Here is a 26,292-nt window from a genome sequence, read left to right on the forward strand (position 1 = left end):
TTTTCAAGGGGAGAGGAGCAAGTGGATCTAGAAGGATATCCTGATTCTAATTCTTATCTACCTTACTCAAATATTGTGCAATGGACCACCCTTGAAGAAATTTACATTATTGTATGGCAATCATTCAAATAATGAATTTTAATTTCTTAACAGTGCCGTGCCCTTTTTAATCATGACACACCCCACAGAGGTGTGGTAATTCACTACTAAGACTACAAGTAGACACAGACTGTTGCTGTAAATATATGCTCTGGATCTGTAAGCAGAAGCCGTTTTCTGCTTGTGCAGTGCACGAAGGAAGTGGGTGTTTTGACAAATCATTTCGTTGAAAGCAATATCGTGAGCAACATGTCAACATGTAAGTCCAAAGTTCTAAATCTTGAAGAATCATTTCCATTGATTTCACCTTTGTCTCTTTTTGCTTAATCTTTGTTAATGGATTTTCTTTTATGTGTCTGTGTGTGCTGAGACGAAGCATTTTGTGGCATACTTGAAGGATAGTGCTTTGAGAGGTATATACTATTGTTAGCTCGAGATTGTACTCTCCTTGCTTTATATAGGAATCTTTTTCCCTCTTTCTTTAGTATCTTTTAGAATGTGGACAGAAATCAATAGATTGAACATGTACAATATATTCTGCTGCTTTTTTAAAAAATGCATACTCTTATCTCCCGAAGTACTTAACGTTCAATTTTAAATGCATGGTTTACAGGTTACCGCAGCAGAATGCAAAACTGAGTCTATTTACTCTTGGCAGAGAGTGGGAAAATGTATCACTTTCTGATGGTATTCAGTAGACCCAGCCCTGGACAGCACTATTTAAACCAGAGATAACAAGGTATAGAACTGGATGAACACAGCAGGCCAAGCAGCATCATAGGAGCAGGAAGGCCTGAAATATTTTGCTGAAATCTCGAGACAAAGGGGAGTTAAATGTTTGCAATGAGGCCCTCAAAATGATGGTCGCTTTCCTGTGCAGTTGAGTAGACTCTTGGTGGGCAAAAAAATTTGAGTTGGCATCTTTTTACTGTTATCTGACGTCTGTTGTGCCAGCTGCAGAACTGGCAAGACACCTGCTCCCTTTTTAGGAAGGCCTGATGGATCACATACCAATCAAAACATGCCAAAGCCACTGGTGGGTAGTCATCTGGAATCCGCCAGGGGCAAATGTCCTGCTGAGGAAGAGCTGCTGGCCAAACGGAGGCTGGGAATTCTTGCACTCAACAGAGCCATTGAGGAGGCTGTGGCTCCTAATAACTGCCCTGCCCCTCCCCACCCACAATCTCTACCACTCCCCTTGGAGTGCAAGATCGCCAAGGCCACAGCTAAGAGGTTGTGGGGGGGGAGGCAGGAGGATTTGTATCTGTTCAAGTTGTTGCCAGTTTACCACAGAACACTCCAATCAAAAGGAAAGTGTGGAATCACCTGTGTTTTTATTTGTGAAACCATTGTTCAAAAAGCAGTCTTGAACATGTCCATTGGTCTGCACATGACATCCTTGAGACCCTGAGGGAAAGAAAGAGTTGGTGATAGGATGATTTACGGAGAAGGCTGTCAAAATCATTTGGCAGAATATCTCATCACAAGAACTTTCAAGGAAGCATTAAGGCATAGCTTTGGTGGCAGTGAATAGGGCCCACTCTTTTAGATCCTTTACAAACGCCTCTGGTCTCAGCATTACTGCATGCTGCCCTCATGCCTCTGTAGTGGGGAAGAAACCATTGTCTACCTCTTTCTGAAATATGCCTTTGCAAAGAAGGGATACATTGCTTATTGTCAAGGTTTATTCTGAGCAGCACTGTGACATAGCATTCTGCTCGGTGAGCAGTTCCCTGGGGGGACATATTGCGGTAAACTTTACTTGTGGCTAGAGGATCATGAGCTCATAGAAAGGTGCTTTATGAACAAAAACTTGCTGGTCTTCCATAGCAAATCGTTGTTTGTAACTAAGTGCTGTAGATTGGCACAATTCAAGAAGATCCAGGGAGCCACTAAAGTCTGAGAGGTCCACTGCAAATGCTCAACGGGGAAAGAACACAGTGTAAGGCTGAAACCCCTCGGACAGTGTGTATCAGACAATGTTTGGTAAAGATTGTATATTATAAGCCTAACCTGTAATTAAAGATGTAGTGAAGCATCTCAATAAGCTATTTCAGAAGAAACTGAACTGATCTGAATTTTAAGAATTATCAAATTTGAACTGAATATTTTGGAAAAATCTGCTTCATATCAATAAACATATGAATATATAGCCATAGTTTTAAATATCACACTGCTGGGGGAGTGGGACACTAAATCACCTGCTCCAGCTCTGTATACTTGGATATTAAGAGAATTTCCAACTGCACACTTTGCTCTATAGTTGATTTCACACTCCAAATAGAAACATAGACATAGAAGCCTGCAGTGTGGAAACAGGCCATTCGGCCCAACAAGTCCACACCGTCCCTCCAAAGAGCATCCCACCCAGACCCATTCCCCTTCCCTTTGCCTGTAGCCCTGCATTTCCCATTTCTAACCCACCTAACTTATGCACCCTGGACACTTCAGGCAATTTAGCATGGCCAATCCACCTAACTTGCAAATCTCTGGACTGTGGGAGGAAACCGGAGCACCAGGAGGAAATCCACGCAGACACGGGGAGAATGTGCAAACTCCACGCAGACAGTCGCCTGAGGGTGGAATTGAACCCAGGTCTCTGGCACTATGAGGCAGCAGTGCTAACCATTGAGTCCTGACTTAGTATCCCTCTGCTCTGAAGCATCTTGCTATGTTGCATTGAAAGAAAATAGTGATTCTGACAGCAATGGATTCTTTAATTCATGAAAAGTTTAAACTAAACTCTGCCAGTATTTGTGAAGACTATAGTTTGTCAGACAGCACAGTAACCATGCTTTAAGCAATCCAAACAATGTAGTTCAGTTATAACGTTGATAACAAAATACACCCAGTTTAAATGTTTGATGTACCCGCACCCTGTTATAACATGTTTTGGAAAACTGGAAACGTTGCCAATCGGTTTAATTAGCCAGAGTAACCCAACCAATATCAATGTAAAGAAATCTCTATGCCACCTTACCCTGCATCAGCCATTGTGTCAATAACTCCTATTTGCAGTAAAACATATCCATTGTGTGGACTTCCATTAACTTCTACAGTGCAGTAAAGGATAATATTCAATGCTTAAATACATTTAGCATATTCCTTTATCTAAATTATTCACCAAGAGAAAAGATTACACCAACAACCCATTCCAGTATGAGTTATTGCTCTAAAGTCATCTGACAAATATCTTATCTTTTTGTTGTACCTTCCACAATATCAGCATATTCCAAACCACTTTACAGTCAATGAAGCATGTTGAGTACTCAGATTGATTGCAGTGTGATTAAGTATGGACAAATAATGTATTCAGTTGTAATAGTACTGTTATTAACCTATGTTGTATATCAAGAGTTCATTAATCAAGTTGCATTAAGTCCACCATAAAGCATTTTGTACTGTATAAGCACTTCTGAGAAAAAGGAAGCTCACAAGATTGATCTCATGCTGAATCTGTTGATCTTAACCAGGGAAGTGGTGAAGAAACTGCAACTGACCTTTGTGCTATTGAGCAGAAAAGCAGGAAATAAATCAGAAGTTCTCAATACATAGTACCATCCAGTGACCTGTATTGGAAAGCCTAGATTTGCTCAGATGTCCTGGATGTGTAGAAGTTCTGCAAGGAGGGATGGACAAATTCTCAACTGCGATGCACTATCGCAATCTACCAAGAAAATTCATGGGTAAACTTTAACAAGAAAACACCCTTTCAGATCAAATTGCACTCTAGTTTGCATCTTCAGGAAGGGAGGAGTGAAAACTAGATAAATGTTAAACTAGAATAACTCGAATGTGTAAGGAACTGTAAAAATTAATTCAACCTGAACAAACAGTTGTAGCAAACTTGAATTAGAGACCCGCAGAGGATAAAGAGCACAGAAACCAGTCATGCAACTTAAAAATCCATGTCAGTGTTTAGGTTATACTTGATCCTCCGTTTTTCTATTTTACCAACCGAAATCTATTATTTAAACCATCTATTCCTTCTCTCTCTTACGCTTGTTAACTTCTCTTCTCTTAAATGCATCTATTCTGTTTGCTACGACCACATCATAGGAAGTAAGTTTTAAATTGCCACCACTTCCCTGAATTCCCTGTTGGATTTTGTAGTGCATATCTTGTATCAATAGCCTTTACTTTGTTCTTGGACCCTAGCCAGCATATTCAAACAGAAGCTAAGAGATACATACTTCCCTTGTGAAGAGCATTTATTGATAATACCAGATCAGCAGCTCTCGCACACCAGTCCCAAGCTATTCTCCTCTTTCCATCTGGATATTTTAGTTTTGAAAATACACCACAAGTTAACTAGTTAAAACAACTAAACAGTAAGAATTAACAAGCAAAGCCCACCAAGGGCTGTACAATAACAAAAGGCAAAAAGGTTGGTGAAAACGAGGGAGGGACTAAATTAAAATATTGTTGGAAGGGGAGATTGTACACTCTAGTCCATGCGGTGCCCACTATATAACCAATTAATTAATGTTTCATTTGAAAATTATTATTTCTTAAATTAACATGGTTATGCCCTTCCTCATCAGAGGAAACGTTATCTCTGTACCCATTCTATGAATTATTTTTAACTAACCTGTTAGGATATATCTCTGGAGTAGGTGGGATTTGAACCTTGGCAGGCACAAGAGCCTGAAATGTGATGAGGCTGCTGTGATTTGTACACACAACCTTCTGACATGGAATGAGATGCACTTTCATTGCACCACAAACACACTCAATTTTACAACACACCTCAGGAGGACATGGGACTTGAACCCAGTCCTCTGATTCAAAGGAAGGAAACTAACACTGTCATTCTAGTTTCCACTCTATTGAAACATTTTACAAGACTGAATTTATGCTGAGGCAGGGTTACCACTGGAAGAATTTTTTTAAAAAGAAGCCTACCCCTGCTTGGCTTAGTCATTTAATACTGGCAACCAACTAGCCAGCATCTGTCTTGATCCCACAGTGCTCCCAGGAGAATAGCCACAGCTGGCAATATGGGCATTCCCTTGAATGAGAGGAGCCATGGATCCTGGAACAAGCTGGGTCCAGAATCTTGCTGGGACACGGTATTTGGCCCTCTGTGCATTAGGAAGACTAAAGGGGAAGAAAAGAGAAAGGGGTAATACCTTGTGGCGTGCCTCCATTGGGCTCATGGGACTGAAAAGGAGGCACACTTATCCTTATCCCACCACATCGTTTCTGAATACTTAACACTTGCTTCCCCACTATACAAACAGTCCCAGAGGCAGCGGGAAGATGCCTTTAAATGGCCATTAATTATTCACCTAAGGGCCTTAATTGGTCCATGGATGAGCAGGCTATCCAACGGTTCTGCCACTGTCAAAATCGCTGTGAGCATGGACAGAGGGAAAAATTAGTAAAGAAAATGTAGTACTTGTAAATGAATGTTCCTATCATAGCTCCTTTTGGAGGTAGACAAGATGAGTTGGACCAGTATTTGTCATTCACAACTTTTATTGCTTTTTCTTCTAGGGTGTGTTGCCACTGCCCAATTTTATATCTCCTTACACTACCCCTCAACTCTACCACACTGTTGTTTCATCCCATGACAGTGCAAAATTCAGGGCATCATTTTAAAGATCCCTGTTGGGTCACCAATCAGCCTTCTGCTTTCAAAGGATGCTGGCCTATCCTAACATACATAACCATGCATCTCTGTTATCAACCTTGCACATCTTCTCTGCACCCTATCCAGTGCCCCTGTATCCAAGCTATGATGAGGCAGCCAGAAATGCAGGCAGAATTCTAAGCTGAGATTTGAAAGAAAACAAATCACCACATCATTATACTCATGAGAAGAGGACACTGATTGGTTAGGCGATCATTGAGTGGAAATATAATGAGAACAGTTAACTGTCAATCTTAATTCTCAGATCAGGCAGCTAGATTCTGGTTGTACAGCACATGTCATAGGGATGTGACAAAGTCTGGCTGTCTTTATGACTTCTTTTGAAAAGGTTGCAAAATGTGTACAGATTCCTTTTTTGGTTACATAAAACAGGATGTTGCATATTTATGTATGTCTAGCACATACAAATGCATCACTTTGTGAGCCCAGCTAATAATCTTCAATCAGTTTCTGGTCTAACTCTTTGCACAATCCAGATTATTTAGTAAATGATTTCCAATGGCCGAATCACATCTAATGGTAGATGTGCTTTACTGAGAGTTGTAAGCACAGGCAAGTAGCATTCTGACAGCTGCAAATGGTCAACGGGACCTATTGTTTGATACCATCTGCCAGTGATTGGGATGTAAGGCCTACATACTCACACCGGCACTGGAGTACTTACCGCATTACTCTTTTGTGTGGTTAGCAAAACGTCTTTTTGGCTTGGTGTTATCATTCTGTTAGTGGAGAAAACCATTAATGGTTTTACTGCGCAGCTTCGAATTCTCCCAGAGTATTCCTTATGGATCATGGATGCCAGCATGAAAAGTTTTGCAATAAACCAAAAGCTCATTGTGTAGTACACATTTAATTAAACAGAAATGCACTTTACATGAAATTAATAATTAAAAGATTTTTTTTTATTGTACTTCCTTTTCCTCCTTAGTCGCAAGTGGCTGCTCTGCAGGTGATGAGATCATCATCAAGCGGGGCTCAGTGACGTCAGTGAACTATCCAACTGCTGCCTTCGGCACTAATGATGCAAAAGCTGTAAATATCACTTCATTATTTTTCAGCTCAGCATTCTAATCCATTTCCTGAAAAGTGCCAGGTCGACTTTCAATTTGAGAAGAATAACAAGGAACACAGGACTGGCCAGATCAGCACCAAGCGACTGATCGTCAGGAGGGGCCAAACCTTTAACATTAAGGTGAACTTCACAGATGGATTCAATCCAGAAGAGGCCAAGTTGGAAATGGTCTTTGACATGGGTAAGCAGGCAAGAACTTTTTAAAAAATACACTGCTAATGAACCCTCCTTATTGCTTCCCAGTCAAAACTGCTTTCATCATACTTTTTGCATCAAACCATGTCTTAATCACTGAGCCCATGCCTCTTCCTGGTCAATGCACATTTCAAACTGACTGTAACTTTAGTATCCTGTTTGACCCTAGGCAGCACAGTAAAGTGTCATCACAAAGTCCTCCTCCTTTAGCCTCAGTCCACACTTCGGATCAACTACTGCTGAAACTCTCCTTTATGATTTCATCATTTATAGCCATGATCAGTCAAATCTTCTTCTAAACAGGTTGGGAAAACTTAAACTCATTCAAAGGCCTGTTACTGTGCATTTCAGGTTCCACTTCATCAGAAAGTTCTACACATGATAAGAACGAACAGTATTGGGGGGTGATACATGAACATGATTAGAAGATTGGCACACGAGCGGGAAACAGAAAGGTGGAATGAAGGGGTAATTTGCAGATTCACAAACTGTTTCTAGTGGAGTGCTGCTGGGATTGGTACAGGGGCCTCAACTATCTATGACCTACTGGATGAAGGAGGCAACAGTGTTGCACTTGCCAACAATAAGAAGATAGGTCGTGAAACAATTTGAGAGGAGGACATAAAGACTTGCAAAAGGACACAGACAGGTTAAGTGAGTGGGTAAAGATCTGACAGATGGAATATAATGTAGGAAGATGTGAAGCTTCCTACGTTGGCAGGAATAGAAAAGCAGAGTATTATTTAAATGTAGAGAGTCTACAGGCTGTTGCAGTTCAGTGGGACCTAGGTATCATTGTATATCAATTTTAAAAAAAAAACTTTATGCAGATGCAGCAAGTAATTCAGAAGGTAAATTGAAAGTTTGCCTTATAGTGAGGAGGATAGTATATAGAAGTGGGGAAGTCGTGTTCCAATTTTGTAGGACATTTGGGAGACCTCACCTACAGTACTAAGTGCAGTTTTGATTTTCTTTCTTAAAGAAGAATTTTCCTGAAGCAGTCCAAAGAAGGCTGACTCCTGAGATGAAGGGGATATCTTATGAGCAGATTATTTGATTTGAATTTAGAAGAATGAGAGCCTTTTGTATTGAAACAAATCAGATTCTGAGGGTGCTTGATAGGATGGATGCTTCATAAGGGAACCTAGAATGAAGGTTTTCAAAATAAGAGATTTCTCGTTTAGAATAGAGATGAAAAGAGATTATTTCTCCAGCAAGGTCATTAGTCTTTGGAATTCTCTTCTGCAGAGAGCATTGGATGCTGGCTTATTGATTATCTTCATGATTGGATTTAACAGAATTTTGATTGACAAAGGAATCAAAGTAATGGGGAAAGATTGAGTTAAGAGCACATCAGATCGGCCAAGATTGTCTTAAATAGTGGAGCCGTTCCAAGGGACACCTGACCTATTGCTGCCGCTCTTTTTCGTGTCTTTATCCTTGTTCTTGCTAACTTACTCTGTGTCTACAATTTAAATTTCTCCTCATTTTTTTAATTCCAGCCTGACCTTAGTTCTCCTCATCTCCTACATTACTCTGTCTGCCTGTGATCTGATCCTGGTCTCTTGTACATCTTCATCTCCATTCAGGATCCCCAGTCTCTTAGTGATACTATATTTCAGTTCCTTGGCCAAAGAGCACCTTCATTTCTCCATTTCTGCACCTTGATCCTTTCTTCCATGAATCTCTTTCAAGCGTCTTTGTGTCATGGCACTGTTTGCTTTGTCTACTGATGCCACGTCAATGCTTTCCTCAGTTAATGTGCATTTACAGAACAGAATTCTGAGACTGGTAGCTGCGATTTGGATCTCGCTTTGACAGATCCTGTCTTACTGAAACTTGAGTCCTTGTTCCCAGCAAAGAATTCATACAGGTGCTCACTCACGCATACAGAGCACCTCTGACTGAAGTTAAATGCAATTACCAGCACAATGTGAGGATCCATATCTGCACTGTCTAAGTATTTAAAACTAATTGATGATGGGTGCAGAAAGTATCTGTGAGGATCGAGGCTTTAGTATTTTTTTGAACAAAAAGCATTGAATAAACGTGGAGTGAGACTGCCATCAATGGGAGTTTCAAGGTATACACAGTTTTACTTAGAGCAGTTTTGATCGCTATGTTCATCACAAATCATATGTGGTTAATTGAAAAGCTAAATATAGTGAATTCCATTTCTAATTAATAAATCAATACTGAATTATAGACATTATAGTATTGGACATGTGATTTGTTGTGCTCAGGTCAACAAGATGAAAGTATGTTTGAACTTTAAGCTTCTGTTGTGAGTGCTTTACTTCCTTAAACATTGAATGATTTGTTAAGTACATACACACACAAGAATCTTTTTTCACTTGCATGTGTACAAATGTTTTCAAATAAAACAGCCATAGCCACCACTGGCACATGGTAGCTAAACAATCATTTATATTTGACAACATTACTTTACTTCAGAGTAAGTTCAGAGACCCGACTCTTGGTTTATATGGCGGAGTTAATACAATGTAGGAACCTCTTTGGACTGATGCCAAAGTTGTGTAGACGGTGTATCACAAATAACATGTTGATGAAACATAACAGGACTATCGTCCTATATTGAGGTCTGAATTATAAACGACAGTGTCTGAACCCCTCAAGCAACATAGTTTAATATAAAATATAACAAGAAGAATAATTTATATTTATGCAGTGCATAATAAAGCATTCCAAGGTGTTTATCATGAGCTGTTCTAAAGCAAGGTTTGATGTCAAGCTACATAATGAGATATTAGGCAGATGACCAAAATCTTGGTCAGAGTTTAATTTTTAAAGAGCAACGGAGAAAAGTGAAAGAGAAAATCCAGAGGCATTTAAGGGAATTGCAGAATAAGATGTTTGTGCTGAGAAAGATTACAAAGATAGGACGCTGTAAGAGCATGGAGTTATTTGAAAACAAAGATGGAAATCAAGTTATATGATCACTAAGTATGAAGGTGTGGTTAAAAAAATCTTCTTGTTACACATTTGCCTGTGTTTGTCTTGCTTTAGGTCCAGAACCTAAGAAATCAAATGGAACTAAAGTAGAAGTTCCATTCACAAATTCAATAAATGTGAAGAGATGGAGTGGCATCATTTCCTCGTCCACCAGCAGTGAATTATGCCTAACCATATCACCATCACCAAGGGCCAAGATTGGTTACCACTGTTTAACACTACAGCATTCTTATAAAACAGATGTGAAGTATTATCTTGGAACCTTTGTTGTGCTCTTCAACCCATGGTGTGCAGGTACAATTTCCTTTAAGTAACAGTACTTCTACAAATAGCAAGCCACTATATTTGGTATGTTCACTCATAGGATATGGGCATCACTGGCAAGGCCACCTGTCATTGCCTATCTCTTATTGGCATTGAGAATGTGGTGGTGTCTCACCTTTTGGTGAAGGTATGTCCACAGTATGGTTTGTGAGAATGCTCTAGAATTTTTCCTCAGTGACAGTGAATGAACAGCAATATATGGTGTAGTCTGGATAGTGAGTCTTGGAGGAAAATGCATATGCTGATATTTCTACATCCCTTCAACTCCTTTTGGTCAGCATCACAAGTTTGGCAGGAGTGTTCAAAGAAAACTTGATGAGTTACTGCAGTGCACCTGCAGTAAAAAAAGTCTCAACCTATCCAACTTCTCCTTATAACTCAAACCCTCCAGGCCCGGTAACATCCTTGTAAATCTTTTCTGAACCCTCTCTAATTTAATATGATACTTTCTACAGCAGGACAGCCAGACTGTACACAACACTCCAAAAGGAACCTTACCAACATCCTGTATAACCGCAATATGATGTCCCATCTCCTATTCTCGATGGTCTGAGCAAGGAAGGCAAGCATACCAAATGCCTTCTCTACAATCCTGTCTACCTGTCATGCAACTTGCAGGGAACTATGTACCTGAGACCCTAAGTCTTTCTGTTTGGCAACACACTCCAGGGCTCTACCATTAACTCTGCTTCCTGCCTTTGTCTGTCTTACTAAAATGCAACACCTCACATTTATCTAAACTCCACCTGCCACTCTTTGGCCCATTGGCCCAATTGACCAAGATCCCGTTTTACTCTTAGATAACCTTCTTCACTGTCCACCATACCACCTATTTTGGTATCATTCGCAAACTTACTAAACATGCTTCCTGTATTCTCATCCAAATCATTTATATCAATAACAAACAAAAGTGGACCCAACACCGATCCCTGCGGGATACCATTGGTCACAGGCCTTCAGTTCAAAAAACAACCCTCCACCACCACCTTCTATCTCCTATTGTCAAGCTAATTTTGTATTCAATTGGCAAACTCTCTCTCAACCCCATGTGATCTAACTTTACTAATCAGTCTACCAAGCGGAAACTTGTCAAAAACCTTGCTAAAGCCCATGTCGACAATGTCTACTGCTCTGCCATCATCTCTCTTCGTGGTCACATCCTCAAAAAGAAACTCAATCAAGTTTGTGAGAAATGATTCCCCATGCGGAAAACCATGCTGACTATCCCTAATCAGTCCTTGCCTCTCCAAATGCATGTAAATCGTGAGGGGCAAAGATAAGGTGAATAGTAAAAGCCTTTTCCCTTGGGTAGGAAAGACCAAAACTAGAGGGCATAATTTTAAGGTGAGAAAAGAAAGATTTAAACAGACTCTGAGGACCAACGTTTTCACACAGAGGGTGGTTCATATGTGGAAAAAGCTGCCAGAGGAAGTGATAAGAGGTAGGTACAGTTACAACATTTAAAAGGTATTTGGACAGGTACACAAATAGAAAAGGTTTAGAGGGCTACGGGCCAAATGCAGGAAAATGGGAGTAGTTTAGTTTGGGAAACCTGAATAGCATGAATGAGTTGAACCAAGGGGTCTGTTTCCATGTTGTATGTTCTTTTGTCTCTATGACCTTGTAAATATCATGCATTGCAAACACTGGCAGTAGAGTGAGTGAGTATTTAAAATGGTGACTGCGGTAACGATTAAGCAGGTAGTCTTGTCCTGAATGGAGTCAAGGTTCTTGAGTTTGTTGAAACTGTGCTCAACTAGGCAAGTTGACATTCTGTTACACTCCTAATTTGTAGATATTGGACTTGTGCATCAGGAATGGGTTATAAGTTTCTGCAAATCACTCAACCTCTGATTTGCTCTGGAGACTGTAATATTTATTTATAAGGGTGGTGCAGTTAAGTTTCTTGGCCATAGTGACCCCAAGGATATAGATTGTGGAGATTCAACAAACATAATGCAATTGACTGCCAAGATGAGGTTTTCAGACCTTCTCTTGTCAATGACAGTTACCCACCAGCATTTGCGAGGCACAAATGTTACTTGCCACTTATCAGTTCAAGCCTGAATGCTGCACAGATGCTTGCAGGCTGAGACTTCTTCATTATCTAAAGAGTTACAAATGGTGCTAAATACTGCAATCACCAGCAAATGTTCACAGGAAACTTCACAGAATCCCTACAGTGTGGGAACAGGCCATTCAGCCCAGTAAGTCCACACCGCCCCTCCGAAGAGCATCCCACCCAGACACAGCTCCCTACCCCTGCATTTCCCCACATCTAACCCACCTAAACACTACAGGCAATTTAGCATGGCCAATCCACCTACACTGTACATCTTTGGACTGAGAGGAAACCAGAGCAACCAGGGGAAACCCACACAGACACAGGGAGAATGTGCAAACTCCACACAGACGCTCACCTGAGGGTAGAATTGAACCTAGGTCCCTGGCGCTGTGAGGCTGCAGTGCTAACCACTGTACCACCGCGCTGCTCTTAATGACTCAATTTTGCCAGAGTGCCTTGATATCAAGTGCAGCTACTGTTACCTCATATCGAATCCAGCTCTATCTTTTCCATGCTTGCAACAATAAGGTTTGAAAATGTGAAGTTTTGCAGGAGCACAAATTGATCATTGCTAAGCAGGTTGTTGTGGGTGCACATTATTGTCAAAAACATCTTCCATCACTTAATTGATGATTAACAGCTTACTGATGTAACTGCACTGAGCGGTTCTTCCTGAGGTACAGATTGTTCTAGAGCTCAGGTCTTCAGCACTAATACTGAAATGTTATCAGGACCCATAACCTTTGTTCTAGACAGTACACTTAATCTTTCTTGATTTCACATGAAGTGAAATCAATTGCTTGAAGAATGGTATCTGATGCCTGGGACCTCTGATGAAAAATTGAAAATGATTATGCCCTGAGTGTTTCTAGTTGCAAATACATGCCATTACTTCAGCTTTGTCACACTGGAGTGGTTACCTCACTATCTTGTGTGCATTCAATTAATTTTCGTACATTTATCTGGAATCAGTGCATTTCAGTTGCAGATCTATAATTGTTATTTTGAATATACATCCCATATGGTTTGCTTAATATTCCATCTACTTTCAGAGGATGAGGTTTTTCTGAACAGTGATGCTAAGCGAGAGGAATATGTGATGAATGAAACTGGATCTATTTACGTTGGAAACAGTAACTTCATCCACAGTGTTTCCTGGAACTTTGGCCAGGTATGTGAAAATAGTGATCTTATTGAATGGCGGAGCAGGCTCGAAGGGCCAGACGGCCTACTCCTGCTCCTAGTTCTTATGTTCTTATTCTCCTGATTTTCCAATTGCCCTCTCCTTTTATACCCTTGATGACATCTCAATTTCTTACAACAAGATTAGTCCTTTGTTATCAAAACCATCAGGTTTAATACTTATTTCTTGGTCTCTAAGTGCTTGATTCATATTGTTGGCTAAAATCAAAACTTGTCGACTTCATAACAAAACAAAATTACTGCTTAGCCTACTAAGACTATGGCTTTTTGATACAAATGTTTCAATTCACACTCTCTGTGCACCTGAAAACCCAAAGCTGCTGCCCACAGGCATTCAGTTTAAATCTCTAAGCAAAGAAAAAGCATGTGTTAGGGACTACACACTGCTTTCCCCCTGGCATTTTATAAACACCAATATTTTACAAACACCAAATTCTAATGTCCTGCCTCCCAGTCCACAAATACTGTGCCCAATTTCACAATACCTCCCTGCTTAAGAAAAGATCTTTACGAAATTATGAAAAGACAGCTTTTTTTTAAAAAAAGCCTTAACTCCATTACATTATTATATCCATAGCTCAGTAATCTAGTTACACATTTCATACATTCATATAACATTGAATGCTACGGTTTCTATCCTTTAAAAACATTTTTCTTTTAAACCCGTGATAATGCACCCGCGATAATGCTTTCACGACCTGCAACATGTACAATCTGTAAATTAAATACTTGTAACATAAGACTCCAATGAAATAATCTGGTGTTCCTGTCCTTAAATCTTTCCAGAAATGTCAAAGGATTGTGATCGATATACACAACCGTCTCTGATGCATTGTTTACAATGCAATTGTTGTAAGGCCGTTACCAAACTCAATAACTATTTTTCAATGGTGGATATTGAGGGTTTTTTTTTGAAAAATAGTTGATTTGACCTTTCAAATCCACAATCATCCTCCTGTAACAACACAGCTTCAACTCCTACATCACTTACATTGATGGCGGCGTTAAATGGTTTCAAGAAATTTGGCATGGATAGAACTGGTGCGGTAGTTAACACTGCTTTTAAATTCTCAAATACCGCCTGGCATTGTTCTGTCCACCAAAATTTTATGTTCTTTTTTAACAAATCTGTCAACAGTGCCACCATGCTTCTAAAGTTTGGTACAAATTTCCTATAGAATTTGCTCAATCCTAAAAATCGTAGCACTTCCTTCTTTGAGGGTGGTCTTGGAAATTCCTTGATGGCCTTCATCTTCACTTTCTCAGTGTCATCCATCCGTGTCCAATGTTGTGTCCTAAGAATGTTACTTCCGCCCTCCTGAATTCTGTTCTTGCCAATTTTATGACCAACTTTGCCTCCCGTAATCTCTCAAAGAGCTCTGCCAAATGCTCTGTGTAATCTTTCCACGGATGGCTAAAAATCACTAAGTCATCTGTATAGACAGCACAATTAGTCAATCTGGCAGCAACTCTGTTCATAAGTCTTTGAAAAGTGGCTGGTGCATTTTCCATTCCAAAGGGCATGGCTTTAAATTGATACAGCCCATTTGAGGTTACAAAAGCAGAAGTCTCTTTTTTGCTTTCTCTGACAAAGGTACTTGCCAGTAACAATGAAGTAAGTCCAACCTTGTGATGTAAGTGGCTTGTCCTACTTTTTACACACAATCCTTCAGCCTTGGAATTGGGTATGAGTCAGATTTGGTCACGGCATCGCCTTTCCGATAATCTATGCAGAATTGTTGACTACCAACAGATTTTGGAACCAAACACAATCGGCGATCTCCACTTGATTTGACTCAGCTCTATGATGTCATCTTGGAGAATCACTTCTACTTCCTTCTGAACCTGCACTGCGTTGAGAGGATTAAGACTGTAGGGGTGTGGTTTTATCGGAACAGCATTCCCTAAATCAACTTCATGTACTATGGTGTTAATTTTCCCCGTCATACTTCTACATATGTCCTCATAACACTGCAACAGGTCTTTCAATTCAGTTTCCTGTTCCTGGGACAGATGGCTCACTACCTTATCCCATTCTTTAAGGACTTCCTCTTTATTCAACTTATTCTGAAGAACATCAAAATCCAAATCATCCGGATTTGATTCCTCACTCTGAGTGGCATTAACTAATACCTGTTTCTCTGGTTCATAGTAATGTTTCAGCATGTTCACATGACATACCCGATAATTTTTACCCCCTATCTGGCATCTTTACCAGATAATTCACCTGACTTAACTTCTTCTCAATCTGATAGGGACCGTTAAACCTTGCTTTGAAGCATCTCCTACTATTGGTAACTGTACCAATACTTTATCTCCATGGGCAAACGTACAAATTTTAGATTTCTTATCAGCTTCTTGCTTCATTATATGCTGTGCCAACTTCAAAAGTTGTCTAGCTAATTCACCTACTGTGTTTAATCTTTCTCTCACCTCAGATACATAATTCAACTATGAGATCTCTGACTTCAGACCTATCAACTTTTCTCTAATTAATTTTAAAGGCCCTCTTACTTCGTGTCCAAACATCAATTCAAATGGAGTAAACTGAGTTGATTCATTTGGAGCATCTCTAACAGCAAATATTAAAAATGGATATCTTTATCCCAATTATTTGTGTAATCCTGGCAATAAGCCCTCAGCATTGTCTTTAGGGTCTGACATTACCTTTCCAATGCTCCCCGGGATTCAGGGTGGTATGTACTTGATTTAAAGTGTTAGGTGCCTAAACTATCCATGGCCTCCTTAAGTAGTTTTACAGTAAAATCTCCCTGTGTAGTCCTGAATGGTTAAAGAAAGCAAGCAACTCCTCCACAACATTTTTTGCCTTGACATTCCATAATGGAATTACTTCCAGAAACCTGGTAGATACATCCATTATGGTTAGCAAATATTGGTTCCCACTTTTGGTTTTAGTGATGAGGCTGTGCACTCTCCTGAACTCCATGACTTCTCTTGGGATTTCCTTCACTGCCTCAATTAATCCCACTGGTTTAGCCTCTTTTACCACATCCTTTTTCCCAGTGCCTTTTCTAATCCACCAGCACTGTGACTTTGTGTGTCCCACCTTCATTGTGTGAAAACACCTGAGGTCTTTCATCGCTTTTCCACCCTTTGGGTTTCTTTTTTCACAAGTGGTAAACTGTTTCCAGTGTGATCTAAGTTTTTTGTTTTTCATTGAAGGATCTCCCTCTTTCCCAATTTCTATCCCTCATGGGATGAAATTGCTGTCAGAAGCTAGATTTCGACTTGTGTACTAATGCATGTTCGTCTGCCATCTCTGCGGCTTTTCTTGTTGTTTTATTTTTCTGTTCCTCAACATTGGTTCTTATCACTTCTGGAAGTGTGCTTTTAAACTTCTCCAGCAAATAACATCTCTAAGATCCTCCTATGCCTTTTCTATCTTTAATGCTCTCACCCATTTATCAAAGTTGCTCTGTTTACTTCTTCCAAAATTCATTTAAGTCTGACCTGGTTCCTTTCTTATATTTCTGAACCATTGTCTATATGCTATTGGTATCAATTCATTGACAGTCAAGATAGCCTGTTTTACTTCTTTATATTCTCTTGACACCTTCTCTGACAGCACTGCAAACTCCTCACTAGCCCTGCCTACCAATTTGATCTGAATTAACATTACCCACATAGTCTCTGGCCAGTTCATCTGTTTAGAGAATTTCTCAAAGGAAATGAAAAAAGGGTTCTACTTCTTTTTCATCAAATTTTGGTAATGTTTGGACATATTTGTATATATCCCCACTGGACCTTTGGCTATGATGAGTTTGTTCATCATCACTCTCCTCCTCACCAAGCCTACCTTCTACCTTCAGCTCCATCCTTGTAAATTAACTTTCCTGTCTAATAGTCAACTTTCAAAGTTCAAACTCTTCTCTTTTTCTTCTTCAGGTCCAAGCTGCTTCATATTTTTCAACTTGACCATTCTTTCCTTTTCTTTCTCTTCTGCCCTGGGTCTTCTTTTCCTTTCTTTATCTTCAAACTCCAATTGTCTAATTTGGAATTTAATTTTTTCTAACTCCACTGCACTTAACTGTTTCTCTGATATACCTAAATGCTTGACCAACTCTGTTTTAAATTCAGCTTTCCTCTTATCCCCAGTTAAACCCAATTCTAGCCTGTCTGTTAGTTCTAAAAGTGTTTTCTATGTGTCAAAACTTACTTGGCAAATTTGAGAAGCATCTTCGACCCCCCCAGAACTTCTTTAGCAATATTAAGAGCCTTTTCCTACTTTTGATTTAACCAAAAAACAAGCAACCAAGTTTAAACAGATTTTCCACTTGTCACTTATATTTTTATTTTCAGAAAAGATCTAGGACACTAGTCCCCAAGTCTGTTTAAAGCTGATGGGACTTTTCTTAACCTAAATCTGTTCAAATCTGCCCAGATCGCTCCAGATCTGTCCAAACCGGTCCAAATCCTGGACTGGGATTGTCCCAACCTGTCCAAATCCCAGACCCAAACTGGCCATATTCAGGACAAGCCCCCAATCTGTTATAAAGTGGAGGTTGACCCCCTTCTGATAACTAAAACTGAAACACCCAGAGAGGAGCACCTCGCCTTATCTGTTAAAAGGGAGTGCGAAAAGTGGTGTAACCTACTTCTCAGCAACTTCTAGCAGTTAAATAAAGCAAGTCCCAGCCACTCACTTTACAATCAACAAACAACAATTAATTTATCTAACTCTAACTGTGAACAAATTAACTAAACTATTAACAAACCAAATAAACCCCTTCTAGCTACTACCTATTCCCAAATAAGACAAGATTCTGATGGTATGCTGTTACGATAAATACAAGTCCCACAACTACAAAATTTAAAAAAAAGCAGACTTCAGTCTCTCAAAATTGTAGCCAGATAATGTGTCTTCCGGAATGCTCTGTGCCTTCTCTGCTAAATGGTCTGTCAGGAATGCCTTCTTGGTCGAATTCTTCTGTCAGAATTATTAACTAATTGTGCCGTAAGTACCTTTGATTTAGATGTTGCTTTCTCTGAAATTTAGAAGACTGAGAGCTAACGATTCTCTCTTAAGAGGTGTTAATTCTGGCAGACAGCTGTTAATTCTCCCGATTTTCCAACTACCCACTCCTTTTATAGCCTTGATTACATCTCAATTTCTTACAACAGGATTGGCTCCATGCTGTCAAAACCATCAGATTTAAATTTACTTAGTTTTTGGTCTCTAAATGCCTGATTCAAATTGATTCGCTAAAATCAAAACTTGATGTCTTGATAACAAAACTGCTGCTTAGCTTGCTAACTGTTTGGCTTTTAGATACAAATATTTTAATTTGAGGACTCTCTGTGCACTTGCAAACCCACAAGCTGCTGCCCACAGACCTTCTGTTTAAATCTCTAATCATAAAAAAAGCACATCACCTTCAAAGGGACATGCACTGCTTTCCTCCCAGGCATTTTACAAACACCAATATTGTACAAACACCACTTTGAAATGTCCTGCCTCCCAGTCCACAAGTACTCTACCCAACTTTGTAGAATAATCAAACAGTTTAATTCAATAAGCATGGGCACAAAACAATGATCCATGGTGTAGAGACACTTATATGAATTAAGCACTGCAGTGGGCCGAGGATTGTAGGATTTTGTTGAAGAAATCAAAGCAGAATGTAGTGCACTACTAAGTTTGAAAGTAGAAGGTGAGATGAGGTATTTTGAGAAATTGGATTTAAAAGCCGAAGTTTAAAAGTTTGAATAGAGGAGAAACATTTGCGAGTAATGAGGTGTTTGATGATTCTGAGGCCCTCGAAGAGTAGACCACTTCAAGTGATCTAAATTTGCTTATTGAGGCAGCAAAGTGAAACATAATCAAAGTCAGTTCATATATTATGGTTTAATATAGAAAAGAAATGTACAATTAAATGGAATATTGTAGAGTGAGAGAAACCTGAGGACTGAATTTTATCAATGACTTCTAATACAATTTTTGCCAATTGATTTATGCATATAATTACAGTTTGAAAATGATGTTTTGGACATCTGCCTCACATTATTGAACAAAACACCCACTTACAAGAAAAATGCAAATAAGGCACTTCGAAGAAGAGGTTTTCCAGTTCATATTGCTAGAATTGTATCTGCCATGGTAAGTATTTGCACAGATCTTGACAGAGGCAAATGGTAAAAATACAGCTGTCAGCATTCACAGAAATTGATATAGTTCAAAGGGTGAGAAGCTTTCCCTTTGTCCAAATTTTCTGTTTCTAAAGCTGGTATTAATTAGTTCTCCATATATGAGCAACTAAGATGTTAGAGAGAATTCTATTGATGGCCACTGCTGCTATCATGATTTGATGTTGTCTCCAGTCGGGAAATTTTAATGGATGCAGCAATGCTCATGTTAACGCACATAACATCAGGAACTAGACATGTATATTGTGGTATTGAAGAAGCCAATGGACATTTATTACAACCAGTTGTTGTATGGAAACATTACATTCACAAGCTCATCTGTGTTTGGGTAATCATTAAAATGTCAAAATGTAGAGAGCTTTCAGTAGCATGGACTAAGACGAGATGGCGTCATAACATAGTGACAATGTCATGATCTTATCTCTTAAAGTTATACTGACATATTATGCCTCTTAAAGGTATATTGACAAACTGACTATGGGACATAATACAGCAGTTTAGAATGTTCCAAAGAGTTTCACAACCTATAAAATGTTTTGGTATGTAAATGTGCAACCAACCTGCGCACAGTAAGGTTCCCCCCAACCTCCCAGCAATTGAAATGCAATGTAAAATCAATTCTGATCCTACAATTTATTGCAAAAGGCTGAACCAATAAGTGTTAATACCAGAAAAAGAAGATTTTATAGGCAATCTCTGTAAATGGTTGTAAACAATTGAATAGCATTGATTCCATCAATTGTTTTGTCTTTGTTATTGCTGTAACTATACAGTAATAACAATACAAATTACCAATGTTATCCTTTCAGGTGAATTGCAATGATGACAGAGGAATACTACTTGGCAGATGGAGTCCTCCATATACTGGTGGAGTGTACCCTGGGAAATGGAATGGAAGTGTTGCAATTCTTCGTAAATGGCATAACAGCGGCTACCAGGCAGTTCGCTATGGGCAGTGCTGGGTATTTGCAGCAGTCACCTGCACAGGTAGACAAGGACAATGCATGCTCTACCTCAAAAAAAGGATTTGCAATTTAAGTTCAATTGTGAATGGTGATATGTACATAGATATTTCCAAATATATTTATACACAGAAGATTTGTAGGAAATATATTAATAGTGGAAGAGGGTTTTGGCCTGGAACCTCCTTCAATTCTCCTGACTTGACAATAATTCAGAGGAACATCATGAGAAACTGCAAGATCATCATAACAACACTTACATTACTTCTCCAGGATCTTTGCTAGTCTTTTGTTGAAGTAATTATAGTTCAGATGAACCCACAAGAAACTCCAGATGTATATTTTTAAGGACCTGAAATTTCCATTGAACGTTCACTGACACAAAATTGGCTGAAATGCCGTTGTAGGAAAAACAGGTTCTATTTCAGACTGGAAATCAACAGAAACTCTCAAGAAATGCTGGCCTTTGATCAAAAGAAATAGGAAAATTATGTCGTCCCTCAGCTGGTCAAATCAAGCCTAAATTGGTCTACCTCAGTGGTGCTTGGAATCTGATGACTAAATTATGAGGAAGGATTTAATCTTTTATATTAATTGTTGTTATTGGTACGGATGTTATTATGCATTGTGTAAGGGTCAGAAAAGCTCTAACAATTGGGCTGTAAACTGCATGTTAATTTGCTAGCCAGAATCACACTTCTTGCATTAACATTAAAGTTCACATTGAGAACAATCGTTACATTTAAACATTGAACACACCGATGTAATCTGCATCCAAATGTAAGATGGTCAAATCAGTTGTGAATATAACAGGATAGTTAATTTAGCACTATTGAAAACAACAATGTAAATTAATTACCTTTTTTCATTCTTTAGTTTTGAGATGCTTGGGAATTCCTACTCGTGTGGTCACAAACTTTAATTCTGCTCATGATACTGATGCAAACTTAACCATTGATGAATACTATAATGTAGAAGGAGAATCTATGGGAGAATCGAATGATAGCATTTGGTGAGTTGAAGACCAAATGCATACTGAAGCTGCATTGTATCTTGTTAACAAATGGAAGCTGCATAAAATAACATTGGCATTATAGTAAACTTGGTGTGGAGAAAACTTTATGGCATCAATCACTAGTGTTAATGGGAGCAGGAGTGAATGAATAATTGTAATACGAAAACAGAAGTTTGACTGTCCATATTTAAATAGGGAGGCAGCAGTCAACATTTCACATGGATTGATGTACAATTAGAAAAGGTTGTTTGTGTTCTGACAGTTGAGCAGACACAAGAGATTCTTAATTTTCATTTAATAAGATAGTTAAAGGTGATTCATTTGTATCCTCCCATGTTGTGGGGCTGTTCATTTAGCCACATATTTACATGAGCTTTATCATTCATGGCCCATTAACCTTGGGGTTTTTGCCAAAGTAAGTGTTAATATAAGCAGTGTAGATCAGGAAAAAAAAACTGAATTTGACAGAAATGTTTTTAATGCTTTCCTGACAGTGCAAGGTTCATCACACATGAAGTAGTTATTTGGAATATTTAGTAACCAATTTATTAATTCAATGTTAACTGCAAAAAAACACATTTCTGGATACTGAACATCATTTTTTTGGGAGTTGGAGATTAATTAGTCCTTGATATTGAGCAATGATCAAAGATTTTGAATTTGGCAAGTAGGGGCTAAAATTATAATAGCAATCTTAGGAACCAATAAGTAGTCCTAATCATAACTCTCAATATATAACAAATGTTGCCAAACTGGACAGAGAAAGTCTCAACTTACGGATCAGATCATCAAATTTCTGCATTAATTGTTTTTGCAGTAGAGGCTTTCTGTTGCTGGTTAATAATAATAAATAATTTCCGGAAATACATTCTGATTGTTTTGGTAGATGTTTTCTAGAGTGGGTCAATATTTGCAATAAAAAGTCATAATCTGTAAATTAATATTTGCTTAGGTTTTCTTGGAGGCTGTCAGTATTTGATGTTAAGAATCTGTCAGCATTTGTGCTGTTTCCTTGGATAGAATGGATAGATTTTGTTTCTGAGAGTTTCAGCAATATAATATCTTACATTTTTGTTTTGGCTTTAGGAATTTCCATGTATGGGTCGAAAGTTGGATGGCACGATATGACCTGGAGCCAGGTTATGACGGTTGGCAGGCAGTGGATGCAACACCACAGGAGGAAAGTGATGGTAAAGAACCAAAATACCATTAGGGAACATAGTGCGAATTATGAATGAAAATTCAACACTTTAGGAACATAGAAACAAGGGTTGACCATTCTGGCCATGAAGTCTATTCTGCCATTTGATTAGGTTGTGTCTGATCCAAATCGTAATTCTATCTGCCTGCCTTGATTCCATAGTCTTCAATATTCTTGCATAACAAAAATGTAGCAATTTCAGCCACAAAAATGTTTTGGGGAAGATTAGCACCAATTTTGTGTGAAGAGATATTTTCTGACATCACTTCTAAATGTCCTAGATCAAATTATGACGTTCTTTTTGTACTCATTCCAGAAAAATGTATTTTTTTCTCTACCCTCTCAATTCCGCTAAATATTTTAATCTGAATTAGATTGCCCATTAATCTTCTATATTATGAGAGCAGAAGCCTCATCTATATAACATGCTCATTTCTTAGCACTTTACCCTCATTTAGGAATAAAATACAGAGATTATGAATTTGTGGTACCAAAGAATAATTGAATTGCAGCATTCTCATTAAGCTGCAAAGTACTGAAATTTATTGAAATCCTTATTAAAAGGATAGCTCTATGTTCATTGGAAATGCACTTCCAAGTGTGAATGTGCATATGATAAATAACCTGTTTAAGTTCCATGTGCAGACCATAAAAATCTTTTAAAATTCTTGTTATATTTCCGTAATTGACTCAAATTTCCTCTGCTTTTTAGGAATTTACTGCTGCGGACCAGCTTCAGTAAAGGCAGTCAAAGAAGGAGAGGTTGATATGAAATATGATGTCCCATTTGTTTTTGCTGAAGTAAACGCACATTGTGTTGATTGGTTGGTTTTTGAAGATGGAGAGAAAATGAAAGTAGGTATTCATGAATCACGCGTGGGTCACCATATAAGTACAAAATCATGTGGTTCTGACCTACGTGAGGACATCACCAGCAATTACAAATATCTTGATGGTAAGAATTAAAGCAAATTACAAAAGGAAAATTTTGTTTAACCTCTAATTGTGTTTAAGACTGTTGTTTGCAAAATAAGTTGGTGTACAAGAGTGCTTTGTGGGAAGCAATTGGTAACTGAATCTAGAAACAGAAAATTAAGAGCATTTTAAAAGCTGGGAAGGGTGATCAAAAATAGATCAAGAGGGGCAAAATAAAATATGCGCGTAAACTAGCAAGAAATACAAAGGACATGTATTTGATGGGGGAGTAGCAAACTGGCAGAGATATTAATTTTTTTTGTTTGCCTTCTCAATTAAAGATGCAGTAAACATGTCAGAAATAATAGGAAATCATGGATCTAATGAGAATAAAGAAATCAATGTTTGTAACAAAACCTGGCAAAATTAGCGGGAGTATATGTCAAGGAGTCCCTGGACCTGATGGTCAACATAGTGATACTCTAAAAGAAGTAGCTGTAGAGATTTGAGAGTGCATTAGTTTTGATTTTACAGAATTCCCTGTGTCCAGGTGATTGTTTGTGTCAAGTTTGCACCTTCTCCCCATATCTGTGTGGGTTTCCTCCGGATGGTCCGGTTTCCTCCCACAGTCTAAAGATGCACAGGTTGAGTAGATTGGCCATGCTAAATTGCCCATAGCGTGCAAGGATGTGTAGGCTAGGTGGATTAGCCATGGGAAATGCAGTGTTACATGGATGGGGTGGGGGTATTGGGTCTAGTGATGCTCTTCAAAGAGTTAGTGTGGGCTCAAAGGGCTGAATGACTTGCTTCCGCACTATAGGGATTCTGTGAATTTCCCTAAGAATCTTGTATGCTTCAAAAAGATTATGCTCATAAACTCCAGTGAGTGCAGGCACAAACCACTGATTTCTGTTCATTAGAATATTTCTTTGGAATCAAACTTGTGATCCTACTCTGGACTGCTCCCAAGCCAATATACCTTCCTTTAATTAAAAGGACCAAAAGCATTCACGTTATTCCAGATGTGGTCTGACTAGTGCCTCATATTAATTTAGTATGACATTCCTATTTTTATACTCCACTCCCTTTGAAGTAAAGGCTAACAATTAATTTGCCTTCTCAATTTTCCACTGAACCTGTATGCTATCTTTTTGTTATTCACACACAAGGATCCCAAATCTTTGTGTTGCAGCTTCGTGCACTCTTTCATCATTTAAATAATATTCAATTTCTCTATCTCCCTGCCAAAGTGCAAAACCTCACCTTCTCCCACATTAAATTTCATCTGCCTCACATTTTTCCCATACATTTAACTTATCTTAATACCTCTGTAGACTGGTGTCATCCTCATTGCTTGCCTTCACATGTACTTTTGTGTCATCCGCAACGTAAATGGAATTTTCACTAAGTTAAGACAAAACTGGTTGTTGCACAAGCTTAGGACACATGAAGGAGTATGTATAAATGATTTTACTATAGTTACAAACTATTAAATTCATTTAAAACAGGAAACTAAGCAGGATGGCAGTTATTTGTGGTGTAAATTATGATAAGAAGCTGATCTATGTGCATGGTCCATGTAGTAAATAGTTCACTTTTAAATCAGTTGTTTAATTTGTCAATGGTACTGCCTATGAAACTGTCAGAAAAAATGTTGTCAATAGACTACATCATAAAAATAGGCGAACCTGTTTGGTACTGGACAAGTTGAGCGAGTGGACAAATGGCAGATGAAGTGTAACGTGAGGTTATCCACTTTGGTAGCAAAAACAGGAAGGCAGATAATTATTTGATTGGCGATAGGTTTGGAAAAACAGACATGCAACGAGACCCGCGGGTTCTTGTACAGCAACAACTGAAATTAGGCATGCAGGTGCAGTAATTGTTGAAGACGGCAAATGTTATGTTTGCCTTCATAGTGAGACGATTCGAATACAGGAGCAAGGTTGTCCTGCTGCAATTGTATACAGTCGTGGTGAGACAACATGTGGAGTATTGTGTCTAGTTTTGGTCTCCTTATCTAAAGAAGGATGTTTTGGCTAAGGAGGACTGCAAGAAAGGTTTACCAGACTGATTTCTGGGATGGCAGGACTGATATGAGGACAGATTTGATCATTTAGGACTGTATTCACTGGGATTTAAAAGAATGAGGGGTCATCTCCTAGAAACCTGTAAAGTTCTAACAGGACTAGACTGGGTAAGCACAGGAAGGATGTTCCTGATGATCGGAGACTTCAGAAGCAGTGATCACTGTTTAAGAATATAGTGTAGGCTATTTAGAGCTGAGATAAGGAAAAGTTTCTTCCTCCAGACAGTGAGCCTGTGGAGTTATTTGCCACAGATAGCGGTTGAGGGTAAAACATTGACATTTTCAAGAAAGCGTTCAACATAATTCTTAGAGCTAAAGGGATCAAAGTAATGGGGAGAAAGTGGAAAGAGGCTACTGA

The 26,292-nt window shown here is 38.8% G+C and overlaps 1 protein-coding gene across 1 annotated transcript in view; it reads left to right on the forward strand.

Annotated features, from left to right (window-relative positions):
* Positions 1–219: 219 nt before the first annotated feature.
* The window catches only part of LOC109915741 (protein-glutamine gamma-glutamyltransferase 2-like), a 36,731-nt gene continuing 10,658 nt past the window's right edge, over positions 220–26,292 (forward strand). The window contains exons 1-9 of the mRNA XM_020515411.2: positions 220–358; positions 6,814–7,008; positions 10,050–10,289; positions 13,437–13,555; positions 19,577–19,705; positions 20,562–20,739; positions 21,591–21,726; positions 22,816–22,919; positions 23,643–23,885. Of these exons, the coding sequence (XP_020371000.2) occupies positions 349–358; positions 6,814–7,008; positions 10,050–10,289; positions 13,437–13,555; positions 19,577–19,705; positions 20,562–20,739; positions 21,591–21,726; positions 22,816–22,919; positions 23,643–23,885 (1,354 nt within the window). The 5' untranslated portion in view covers positions 220–348. The remainder of the gene's footprint in view (positions 359–6,813; positions 7,009–10,049; positions 10,290–13,436; positions 13,556–19,576; positions 19,706–20,561; positions 20,740–21,590; positions 21,727–22,815; positions 22,920–23,642; positions 23,886–26,292) is intronic.

This window comes from Rhincodon typus, chromosome 19, assembly GCF_021869965.1.
Source record: "Rhincodon typus isolate 14 chromosome 19, sRhiTyp1.1, whole genome shotgun sequence".
NCBI lineage: Eukaryota > Metazoa > Chordata > Chondrichthyes > Orectolobiformes > Rhincodontidae > Rhincodon > Rhincodon typus.